The sequence below is a fragment of the Leptinotarsa decemlineata genome, unplaced genomic scaffold, assembly GCF_025532065.1.
Source record: "Leptinotarsa decemlineata unplaced genomic scaffold, Ldec_3_MD MMD2_tig00001621_RagTag_RagTag, whole genome shotgun sequence".
In the NCBI taxonomy this organism is placed as follows: domain Eukaryota; kingdom Metazoa; phylum Arthropoda; class Insecta; order Coleoptera; family Chrysomelidae; genus Leptinotarsa; species Leptinotarsa decemlineata.
Genome location: NW_027412566.1, coordinates 3,850,297 through 3,862,958, shown reverse-complemented (window position 1 = coordinate 3,862,958; position 12,662 = coordinate 3,850,297). Strand labels below are relative to the sequence as shown.

Sequence of the window (12,662 nt, the reverse complement as noted above, 5' to 3'; positions counted from 1 at the left end):
GAGGGTCCACTTTTCTGTCGAGGTGACGTTCCCTCACTTAACCAATATAAACACAAAAATCGCCTGCCCACTAATCTACAATCGAACAATCCAGTAATCTACTCATAATTTGGCATATAAACACAAACAACCGCGTAAAAATCCTCAGCCCTTTCGCCGCAAATGCGAGAATGTCCAAGCTCCCCCTCTCCGAAGCTGAAAATGGACTCGTTCGAATCCCATTGATGACAAAAGAGGCAAGCCCCAAGCGGTCTGTGATTGGCCCCTGTGGGTCTGTGTTGCATTCATTCGCACCCACCCGAGTATCTTCTGTCTCGCTTCAAACAATTACGTAACATATCTCGCAGCTCGGTGACCGTACTGCTTAGCGCTTACGTGTTAGTAAAATAGTGTATTTTGAGGTATTATACGGGGTGGTCGTTTTGGGTTAATTACGGATGTGTACCTCCCGGCATGAAAGAACATGTCGCAGGTTATGGTCTAAGGACGGGAATATGCAGTTTATGATTTCGCATTTATGGGAAAATAATTTAACAACCCAGTTCAAGAAGTATTGATATTATTGATTAATATAATAATTCATCGAATAGGGACACCGGAGCAATTCGTGAGATTAATTAAATATGCATTTTGGTGGCATACACATCGAGTGCTCCGAATTCGATAAAGTCAACGACAGCAAAACATTATCACACACCTACAAGACCTACATAAAACCGATCATGGACTATAAAGTCATGATCTATTGCGCAATCCCCCCGAGACTAACACACCGCTCACTAACCACACAGAGGAGTACACTACGAAACATACACAACCTCCCTTACCGATTCCCCACCAACGATATACATAACACCGTAAAACTAACCCCTATAAATTTGAGATTTCAGGAACTCCGAGGCAAATACATCACCAGAACAATCAGAAGCAGCAACACCACCGCAATTGAGACACTAGCCACCCCCTGGACGCCCCGCGGTGACCCAAGGAGGATCCCCAAGAAAAAGCTCCCATTTTCCCCTGCCAGGCTCCTAGGAGCCCTGGAGGATATCCCGGAGCAGTTCCAGGAAGAGTTCCCGCTGGCGATCAGGTAAAAGACAGCTCATTGTCAGAGGAGGAGACCAGGAAGTAGTTTAACCTACCCCTCAAGACTCAGCAGATCCCGAACCAACCAATAAACCACCTGCAACGATACCCGGACAACGTCACCAAGGATGACCCGAACCATACACAAAAACAGCAATGCCCAAGAAACGAGAGAAACCTACTAACATGACCAACACAGGACAAAAGCACTGTAACCATACATTAACACCCAACAGCAAGGACTAGAGTTAAGCTACACACCAAAACAATTAATATATTTATTTTCAATCAACACAGCCCCTGAAGAATCACTGACGTCAATTGACGAGAGGTATAGTTAGTATGGTGGGTGAGGCAGAAGTCCAACGCTCAGTTCGTTTAATTTTCGGACGGTGATTATTGAAAAATGTGGTCGGGCGTTGTCGAGGAGCGGGATCGGACCTCTTCTGGTGCCAGTGTTGGCTGCTGCTGACGCAATTTTTCGTACATTTCATTGATTTCATAGCAATAAGACTCTGCTGTGATGGTTTGGCCCAGTTCCAGAAAAGTGAAGTGAAGCACAGCAACCGCTGATCATCGTACAGTGACCATGGCCGTCTTTTGGTGGGTATATGTCCTTGGGAAGTGCCTGGGTGGCTCATCGCTGTTCAGCCACTGTTCTAAACGTCTCCTGTTATCGTAGAGGATCCACTTTTCATCATACGTGACAATGCGATCCAAAAAAGGATCGTTTTGGTTGCGCAAAAGCAAAAAAGCACAGACCTCGAAACGTGACAATTTATAGATTCGTTCAAATCGTGGGGCACCTGCTGTACGAGTTTTTGGCCTTTCCAATACGTTTCAAACCATCAAAAACCACATGAAAGCTGACGCCCAGTTCTTTCGTTATCCCAGGCACCATTTGTGATGTGTCAGTCTCCACCAGAGTCCTCAATTCAAATCCTCGTAATAGTTTACTGTGGGTCGGTTACTTTTAGGTCATCTTCAAGGCTGAACGGAACAAAATTTCGCAAACCAACGTCGAAGAGTGCGTTCATTAACACTATCATTGCCAAATGCCTGGTTGATTTATCGGCCTGTTTCGGCATTCTCAGATCATAATCACTCTTAGCTCTATCAATGTTCAAAGCACAGCCTGGCTGACCGAAAGAATATACTTATTCGCTCATTTCGCTGAGATCTTCCATGATCGGTCCGTCGGTAAACCAGGTGGTTCTATTACGCATAATTTCAGGATTACTGTTTATCGTCCACGCTTTACGGTCTGTATAACTTTTACTATGAACTCTGTCGAAAGTTTATATACTTCTGTCATGTTCGTCCCTTCACATATTCTTCAATTTCTAGTTTCCAGATCCCTTGTATAGGCCAGTGAAGTTTTCAATCTGAATTGACACCCTTGCTTCAAGATGTAAAGGAGGTGGATTCGAGAATACTCTCGATGCTGATGTTTACGGAACCAGCTTTGCGTTATGAACTCTGTAACGTACCTATATCATTTTACCAGTCTGTTTTAGTGAATAATTTACTTCACTTCATCATTCAAAATCACTAAAAACAAAGTTAACCCTTTCTTCGCCCTATATATTTGAATTATATACTTTTAAATACAAGAAGTATGATTCTATCTTTGTATATATAGTCTATATACAAAGATTGTATCATTATCTTAATGATTGAATATGAGGTGGCGCCATCTGTTCAGATTAATTTCGAAGCTCTAATTAACTTGGGATCTGCCACATAAGATGGCGTCACCATGATCCGTCAATATTTATTTTTAGATTCTTGTTTGTTTTTGACAACGTTTTTTGTTTACCAACTTAATTTCGGGTGAAATAAAAATATTCAAGATGGATTCCCTCTTTTATGCTTTCATGGACACACTAATGGATTATCTTTTGAATAATTTTGAATTGACTTCCTGCTTTCAGGCACAGATATCGTGATTTAGGACGTGAAACATTCGGTCTCATGTAACATCATTCGGTCTCGTGTAACATCAGGTATTTCTCTAAAAACTTCGTGCTTATGGCTTACCAACAGAGTAGCTTTTAATTTAGGACCTTTTTCATTCCTCAAGCTCTGGATCGTTGGTCGTCTGAGTCACTTTTGAAAAAAAAATCTACTGATACCCCACTAGAAATCACCATTCAAAAAGGGTTGCTTGATCCTAGAGTCATAAAATTCTCGACTAAATAAAACCAGTAGATAAAAGGTACCAGAGCCAATTAGCGCTGTTAAAAACTTTGTATACTCGTTTTTCTTTGATATTCATGGTTTAAATGTATCCCATAGAAGATGTTTTTGTATCGCTTTTGGTAAGATGTTCTTTAAAGCCTTCGTTTCATCTAGACATCTTAGGAAAGTTGAAGATACTCTTTCAATTATAAATGATTCCTTCTGAAGAAGAATAATTCAACAACTTTATAAAAATAATTGATAAATAAGAAATATCGTTTTAATTATGCTGATGTTGGCAGCTTTGGAATTGAATATACTACATTTTTTCCCCACTGGCAACACTATATAAAATAAATACGCGGGAATTCTAGATTAGTGTTCAGTTTTTTAAGGTTAATAAGTATTAAGCCGTTACAAGCCATAGATTTATGTTTGTTATCACCTACAAAAAGTAATTTATAAAAATATATATCTTAATTTTCAATATTACGTTAAAATGACAAACCAACCAAAAAAGTTATATGTTATTAAGCGGGGTAAGTTTCTTACAAACTGATAAAAACTTGTCTACATTTTTTTTTGTTTTGCAGATGGGAGAAGAGAGGAGATTCACCTCGATAAAATAACTTCTCGAATTCAAAAATTATGTTACCAGTTGAACATGGACTTTGTCGACCCGGTGAGTTTTTGGGATGATTACCCCTGTGAAAATAAGTCAGTCAAAGCAAGCTTTATTATCTAAAAAATAGAATCCTAATTGACAAAGCTTCTAAATGTAATAGTACATAAAAAGTAACTGCTTAAAATGAGCAGGTGTTCATGATAATGTTTTTACAGCCCTTCTGAATTTTGGAGTGCTATGAATATTTTTAATTTGCTTCAGTAGATGGTTGAACATTTTCCTACCACTGTAAATAATGTAGGTAATGGGTATTGCTTTTCTGATAGAAAATAGTTTTTTGTATGGCATGGGCGGCGTGGTGTATATTTTTTGTCTCATCACTATTTTTATGTGGGAGGTTTTATATGGTATCAACTGGTAAATTTATTAGTCTTTTATTTAGCTATTTGGATTGACTTCGTATTGAATATAAAATATAGAAAGAGCAAAAAATGCAGATTGTACCAAAGTCTTAAAAGTTGATTGATATGTTTCCTCTGTACTAGGAAAACAATACCAAATTCAATACACAATATTCATTTCAAATAACTCTTATAAAAATATTTTCAATGATATTTGTGTCGATATCTCAAATCTTTCATGATTGAAACTTTGTCATCGTTTTATCAGTATATCAATATCGATGCTTCATATATATTTTACAATTTGAAGTACATGAAGTTTGAAGTACCTGAGTTTTACCTAGCCAATTATGTTGAAAATGTTTACCTAAGTTTGAGAATGACTTATATTTCATGCCTTTATTTAGGTTTCTATAACGGTAAAAGTCATCAATGGCTTGTATCCTGGTGTAACTACAGTCGAACTGGATACTTTGGCGGCAGAAACTGCTGCAATGAAAACCATCGATCATCCTGATTATGCTACCTTGGCAGCACGAATAACGGTATCAAATCTTCACAAGGAGACCAAAAAACAATTCAGCGGTACGTAATTATTCAATAGATAATGTGTGTGAATGAGAATCATCGTGGTTTGGCATTTATGATTTTATCAAAATTCTGTTGATTGAATTCGGTTTATATTTAATGAAAATCCATATATATAAGAACAAAGGTACGTTTACTTCTCGGCCTCACCACAATACTAGACAGGCTTGCCGATTAAAGGTTCCTATCCCAAAAACTAGTCGAATCAAATAATTTAATTGACAAAGTCTAGTAAAGTAAACCGTGTATATGGGATATTAAATTAACAAATACGAGCTATAAAATTATGCTTAGAGACAAGAACATGGACAGAACATTATTAAGCCCAGCTGGACAGATACAAATATAAGTACATGAATATATGAATATTGAATAATACAATGCTACTACGGCAAGCTGAATATATAAACTAATCTGTTGTCCACTTATTGAATACTTGCACCCACAGTTTCTCAATATCAAACAAAGGGCCTTAAAAACAATTAAAGTATCTGAAACAACGGCTATAAGGAAAATAACAAGATTAATGCACCCCAATAACCCCAAACACAACCCTCCAAACCCTCTGCCGTACCAACTTGCTGTTATTATCCCTATCGAGGAAAGACTGCCGTCACTTACTCAGAAGTTTGCTAGAAGGGACGACAATGCAGAAATTATTAGAAAGTATGGGATACGTGGTACCTGTCTTAATTTCTTCAAGTCATACTTATCTCATCGTAGCCAAGCAGTAGTTGTTGACAATGTCATGGGTTCGTATATGTCTGTAACGAGAGGGGTGCCCCAGGGTTCTGTACCGGGACCACTCTTATTTCTGATATACATAAATGATATGCCAGATTCCATATCCTGCAATAATTTACTAACAAATATGTTTGCCGACGACACAACTTTCTGTATACAACTTGAAAAGGGGACTGATCATTTACCTATTCATCAAGATATTATGGCACATGCTAAGATTTGGTTCACAGCCAATGAGCTTTTTTTGAATGAGACCAAAACCCGTTGTGAAATCTTTAGTGTAAATGGTACAGGTATAGTTTTAGACCCACAACTGAGGTGGACAGCCCATATAAACTGTTTATGTAACAAGATGTCGCAAGTGATATTTGCACTAAGAAAAATATAACATGTCACAAACATGGAAGCAACAGTATCTGCGTATTACGCATTGTTTCATAGTCACTTGATGTATGGAATACAGTGTTACGGTAATGCAGTATCTACACATATTACGAGAATTTTCACATTGCAGAAAGCGGCAATAAGATCTATTTTAAATGTACCATGGGATACCAGTTGTAGAGAACTATTTCCTTCATTAAAAATCATGACTATCTACTCACTGCTCATTTATCAGAGTATAATAACAGTTAAGTCAAAGATAAATGAACATGCAACACACTCGTCAATTCACCCTCATGATACCAGACACAAACACAATTTGTTGGTGCCATTATGTCGTCTGCAACGAACGCAAAGAGACGACATACGGCTCTTCAACCTTCTTCCCACAGTTTAGGAATAGACCCTCGACGCAATTCAAAAATCAATCAAAACAGATACTATCCAATAACTGTTGCTATAGTATACTTGAATTCGAAACATTCATCAAGAAAAACAGAAATATCTTCATGACCCACAGAAACCTGTAGTTTTATTTATACTGATAGCACAATTCATCATTATCTATATACATACTTTATATATTTATAATGTATAATGCCATTGTTTTTATGTATTATTTAGCTTTTCTATTGCATTATAGCTTCTATTTTTTTATCATTAACCAATTTTAATGGATGACCTTATATAAATTTTTAAATGTATTTTTCTACTGACCTGTCTACAAACTTTATGTTTTTTGAGACCAATAAAAATTATTATTATTATTATTATGCTGTGACAAGAAACCCCCATGCAAGAGTATGACATTGACACCCAACAGAAACACTGTTAAAAAATTTAACACAACTTCATCAATGAAACTGTTTTGTTTGGTAATTTTTTTTTTATATTGTAAAATAAGCTATGTTATTTCGAAGCAATTTTGTTACACGGGCGGCAGGACTTCGGTCGATAGCCAGTTGAGCAAAATTGTATTTTGTTCAATAAATTACAATTATTATTATTATTATTATGCTATGTAATGAACATTGATAGCCATTTCATGTTGATTTCAATAACTTGTTTATACAAAGTTACATGTCAATTACTAAGTAAGTAAGTACTTTATTTAACCACTTTATATACAGTTACATATTTGTATCAAGTCACAAAAGTTTGTTCATTGGATAAAAACTTTAAGTAGGGATAAAACTGGACATAATATACATATAAGAGTAAATAATTTAAAGATAATGTCTCGGTGAGCATAAATCAAATTATTCCACCTTGTTTCACTTTTTCTTCATATTCGTCTAGTGTATAAAAGGAATTTTCAATTAAGAAAAGTTTGATAATTTTTTTGAAACAGAACATGTTGGCCTTTTTAAGATCATCTGGAAGGATATTATATAAGCTGAAATTTAAAGAATTATTTGCCGATTTGGTAAGTCTATATCTGGGTATTCTGATATTACTCGATAGAGCCTTCGTAGAATTCGTCCACACTATAATAGGGCCTCGCAATAAGGAATTCTTTTACTTTATTTCTGAATTTTTCATTATGTATTCGCCTTAAATTATTGGGAAGGTAATTAAATAATTTCTTGCTATTGAAAATAATAGAATTTTGTCTTGGTTCACACCTATTAACACTCGACCAAATAAACGCAGCTTCTTAACAAAGCGGATTAGTTCATATGTTCAATAGACATACTATTATATATAAATAGACTATTAATTATAAATAGATATACTATTATATTTATCTTATTTGTGTGACTACCATTGGACTTATCTCATGTCATGTAAATGATTTATGGAGATTAATAAAACTATCTATCTATCTATCTACTAAATCAGAATTTTTTGCTTCACAAATAAAGGGCAGAATGAATCCCTGCATAAATATCTGATGGATCTTTTTTGTAGAGAGAATATCATACAGAAACACATTCCATAACGTAAATAGGACTCGATTTGTTAAAAATAAACTGATCTTGTAACAGCTGTATCTAACTCTCTTGCAACAACTCTCACCACATGGCATCCTGCTGTTAGTTTTTCACATAAGTAGTCGATATGGTAATCAAATTTTAGATTTTCATCAATGTAGAGCCCTAAAAATTTGGTTTTCTCCAACTTTTAAATTTTCCAAGCGTGCTTTCCCTATGTTACATCTGACATTCTTATGTGGACAATGATTTGATCAAGAAAATTTGAGGCGGTATTGCTATGCCAGAGGATAGTGGTGTCGTCAGCGAAACGTGTGAATTTACCACTTATATCAACATGGACTGTCATTGACATAAATGAAAATCAACACCGGCCCCAAAACGGAACCTTGTATGACCCTACAGCTAATTAACCGTTCCTCTGATGAAATTTCATCGAACAGAACATTCTGCCGCCGATAATAAAGGTATGTCTCAAATCTAAATAATGTAGATCCTCTAAATCCGTAAACTTCTAGCTTGCGAAGAAGTAGCATGTGATCTACACAATCGAAGGCCTTGGATAGGTCACAAAGGTAAAGCGAATACTCTGTGTAACAACCAAGCTAACAAAAAATTATTATTATTTCAGTTTATCGTATTAGTTTGAGAATGTCCTTGCAGTAAGAAACTGCAATAACGTTGTTACGAATACAAGTGGTATAAAAATATATCAATTTATCTCCCTTTTTATTTGAAAAAATGTTGTTTGTGACCTCTCAACGATGAGTGATCATTGAGTACTGAAAATGATACCTTCTTTGGCCAATTTTGTCTGACCTTGATATCATGCTCCGTTCAAAAGTTAAGATTTTAAGTTTTAGCTTATTTCGATGAATATGCTGGCAAACATTTTCTAGGCTATAATTCGTTTGTTCAACTAGTATTTTTATTTTTCTATAAACAATATGTCATCTACTGAAAGGTTCATGAAATCACAACCCTGGATGGAACACCATTTGAGTATATTAGACATAAAGTAGGCCCCCAGAATACTTCTCTGAGGCACTCCATAATCATCATTGGGAGATGATGTGACAAATTTACATTCATTCTGGTTACTTGTCCATACTGAGATAGAAATTTCATCAGCAATGAAAATATTTCAGCAGCTTCCTTGGAAGGTAAATTACATTCATTCGGTTGAAACTTCTGATGAAAGTAATGTTGAAAGCTTCTGGAATTTTGTTAGTACTAGAAGATCCAGTAACACCATACCTAACAATATGAATCATCGCCTTCTGTGTCCGATCTGTTTGCCAAGCACTCTTCATCAGTTTACACAACCCAGAATCTAAATCCTAATTTGAATGATATTAAATTTGAATAAAAACTTAACGTCTCCTCTTACCACATTTCAATTCCAACCATTCACGAGAAATTATCTAAACCTGACATGAAGAAAGGTCCAGGTCCTGACATTAACTTTATATCCTCAAATATCTCTTTTGCAGAGGTCATCGACGACTTGCACAACATGTTTGACGAACGTACCAAGAGAAAAACTCCGATGATATCCGACTTCCACCATTCCGTCATCATGAAAAACGCGGATCGTCTCAACTCGTGCATCATCTACGACAGAGACTTCTCCTACACGTACTTCGGCTTGAAAACTTTGGAGCGTTCCTACCTTCTGAGAATAAATGGCAAAATAGCTGAACGTCCTCAGCACATGTTGATGAGAGTCGCGGTCGGGATCCACGGCGAAGACATTGACGCAGCTATTAATACTTACAACTTGATGTCGGAGAAGTATTTCACGCATGCTAGCCCTACTTTGTTCTCGGCTGCCACTCCACGACCTCAACTGTCTTCTTGCTTCTTGCTAATGATGCCGGAAGACAGCTTGGAGGGGGTGAGCAAGTGTCTGTCCAGGTGCGCCGTTATTTCAAAGTCCGCGGGAGGGATCGGCGTGAACGTGCACAACATACGAGCCAAGAGCACCGAGATTGACAGGATCGCAAAATCCAATGGGCTCGTCCCTCTACTGAGGGTGTTCAACAATACGGCGAGGTACGTCGATCAGGGAGGCAACAAGAGACCTGGAGCGTTTGCTATTTACCTAGAGCCGTGGCATGCGGACATTTTGGAATTCCTCGACCTGAAGAAGAACACCGGGAAAGATATCAATCGCGCCAGGGAACTATTCTACGCTATGTGGATCCCTGACTTGTTCATGAAGAGGGTCGAGGCAGACGGTACTTGGTCTCTGATGTGCCCGCATCGCTCCAAGGGGCTTTCCGATTGCTGGGGCGAGGAGTTTGAGAAGCTCTATGAACGCTACGAGGCTGAAGGCAAGTTCGTCAGGCAGTTACCGGCACGTGACGTGTGGAAAGCCATCACTGTATCGCAGGTGGAGACTGGTACTCCTTACATGCTCTACAAGGATGCTTGCAACAGGAAAAGTAACCAGCAGAATCTTGGCACGATCAAGAGCAGCAACTTGTGCACGGAGATAATCGAGTATACCTCCCCCGATGAGGTCGCTGTGTGCAACTTGGCCTCCATCGCTGTCAACATGTTTGTAAAGCCCGATCGTGAGACATACGATTTCCAGAAGTTGAGAGAAATAACTAAGGTGGTCGCTAGGAACTTGGACAAAATAATCGACGTGAACTACTACCCCATACCCGAGGCGAGGCTGTCGAATATGAGACACCGGCCCATCGGAATCGGGATCCAGGGGTTAGCAGACGCGTTCATCCTCATGCGCATGCCCTTTGATAGCGAACAGGCGGCACTTTTGAATAAGCAAATATTCGAAACCCTCTACTACGCGGCCCTGGAGGCGAGTTGCGAACTAGCCGAGAAAGACGGCCCTTATTCGACCTACGAAGGCAGTCCTGTAAGCAAAGGTATCTTGCAGTACGACATGTGGGGCGTTACTCCGACAGATCTCTGGGACTGGTCTGCTTTGAAGGAGAAAATCGCCAAGCATGGGGTACGCAATTCCTTGTTACTCGCTCCCATGCCTACTGCGTCTACTGCGCAAATCCTGGGCAACAACGAGTCCATCGAGCCTTACACCTCGAATATCTACACCAGGAGGGTCCTTTCTGGGGAGTTCCAGGTTGTCAACCAACACCTGATCAATGATCTAACGGATGCCTCCTTGTGGGACGATACCATGAAGAACCAAGTCCTCGCCAACTTCGGGTCTATCCAAAACATCCCCGGCATTCCGGATAACCTCAAAGCTATTTACAAGACCGTGTGGGAGATTTCGCAGAAGGTTATTATCAACATGGCGGCGGATAGAGGGGCCTTCATCGATCAGAGTCAGAGCTTGAATATCCATATGGAGAAAGCTACGTATGGAGCGCTGTCTTCGATGCACTTCTATGGGTGGAAAAGGGGTCTAAAGACTGGGATGTACTACTTGAGAACCAAGCCAGCTGCTAAGCCGATTCAGTTTACTGTTGATAAGAGTAAACTTATCGTGAAGAACCAGCAGCAGGTCAACGGAGCTCAGAATGGTGTGGCTGAGAAAAGTGAGAATGATAAAGGCAAACCTGAAGAGCCTGCGGGAGTCGGTAAATGAATCTCGATTTTTGTGCGAACGATGTTGTGATATAATAGTTTCATTTTGGAAATTATGATCATTTTTTATTGAATACTTTAGATTAATATTTATATTTGAAGAATAAAAATGTACAAAACTATAGTGCTTTACTTTATTTATTATCTACTTTACAGTGGCTGCACGTATCGTAAACAAATGGTCACCTACAATTATGAAATCAAACGGCATGCATTCAATAATAGCAATTTTTATTGTTCTGTATGTTGTTTAAGTGTAAAATTGGATTTTATCATCTAGGCACTACCTAGAAGAATCAGTAAATATTATTTGTAAACTAGTAGAGCTGGTGGACATGAATAGAATATAATATTTTATTGGTGTTGAAATAAACATTGAGCTTTTACACAAGTCAATACAGCACAGATACAGAAATATAACTTATAAATTACACAGGTCTGCAAAAAACACTTTTTGAAAATTGCTTATGATTTCGTTAACTGATCTTTATGTAATTTTTTGCGCCGATTTCAAAAATTACATTTGTTTTTATCTATCACGTAAGGTTTGCCTACAAAATGAGGATGAAGTAATTGAAAAAGTACAAAAAAACGAGGAATTGTAGTTGTGGAATTGGCCGCGGTGGTAGTGCGCCCGACTCACGATCGGAAGACCGTGGTTTCGATTCCTGCCTCGACCAGATATTTTTCTCGAGAGAATTTATCTGGTTGAAGCTGGGATGATTCTGCAACCGTGTTAGGAATCACACGTTAAAAGGTAAGACCTCGTTAGTCCTTAGCTCGCACAAGTTTCTCAACTTCTGAGAGTTGTCGTTCGTATGGGGGCGACAGCTGATTAACGGAACAACAGATTTTAAACAGAAAATAAATGAAGTAAAAGCAAAAAAAACAATGCCACATAGCTGAACTAAGCATTATAGTGATACACAAGTGTTTGCAAAGTGATTATAAGTCTTTGTAAAAACGTTTTCTTTTTCCGTCAAAGCTTCTTTTGGTACTTTTTCGGCTGTGTTCTTATGAATTTTCCCTTTTTAATATCCAACAGTAGTCTGCCATCATGTTAACATTCCACCGACCTTGGTATCTGCGTTCCATTTCTTTTATGTCTTGATGGAACCGTTCTCCTTGTTCCTCACT

The 12,662-nt window shown here is 38.0% G+C and overlaps 2 protein-coding genes across 2 annotated transcripts; both read left to right on the top strand.

Moving 5' to 3' along the window:
• Nucleotides 1-257: 257 nt before the first annotated feature.
• Nucleotides 258-3,424, top strand: LOC141482619 (uncharacterized). Its single transcript, XM_074176202.1, has 2 exons — nucleotides 258-1,090; nucleotides 2,434-3,424. Exons 1-2 carry the CDS (start codon nucleotides 624-626, stop codon nucleotides 2,459-2,461), a joined length of 495 nt encoding a protein of 164 aa, XP_074032303.1. The 5' UTR covers nucleotides 258-623; the 3' UTR covers nucleotides 2,462-3,424.
• Nucleotides 3,425-3,631: 207 nt separating this feature from the next.
• LOC111510796 (Ribonucleoside diphosphate reductase large subunit) lies at nucleotides 3,632-11,647 on the top strand. Its single transcript, XM_074176198.1, has 4 exons — nucleotides 3,632-3,806; nucleotides 3,861-3,949; nucleotides 4,701-4,878; nucleotides 9,437-11,647. The coding sequence occupies exons 1-4, from the start codon at nucleotides 3,767-3,769 to the stop codon at nucleotides 11,524-11,526; spliced, it is 2,397 nt and encodes a 798-aa protein (XP_074032299.1). The 5' UTR covers nucleotides 3,632-3,766; the 3' UTR covers nucleotides 11,527-11,647.
• Nucleotides 11,648-12,662: the final 1,015 nt, after the last annotated feature.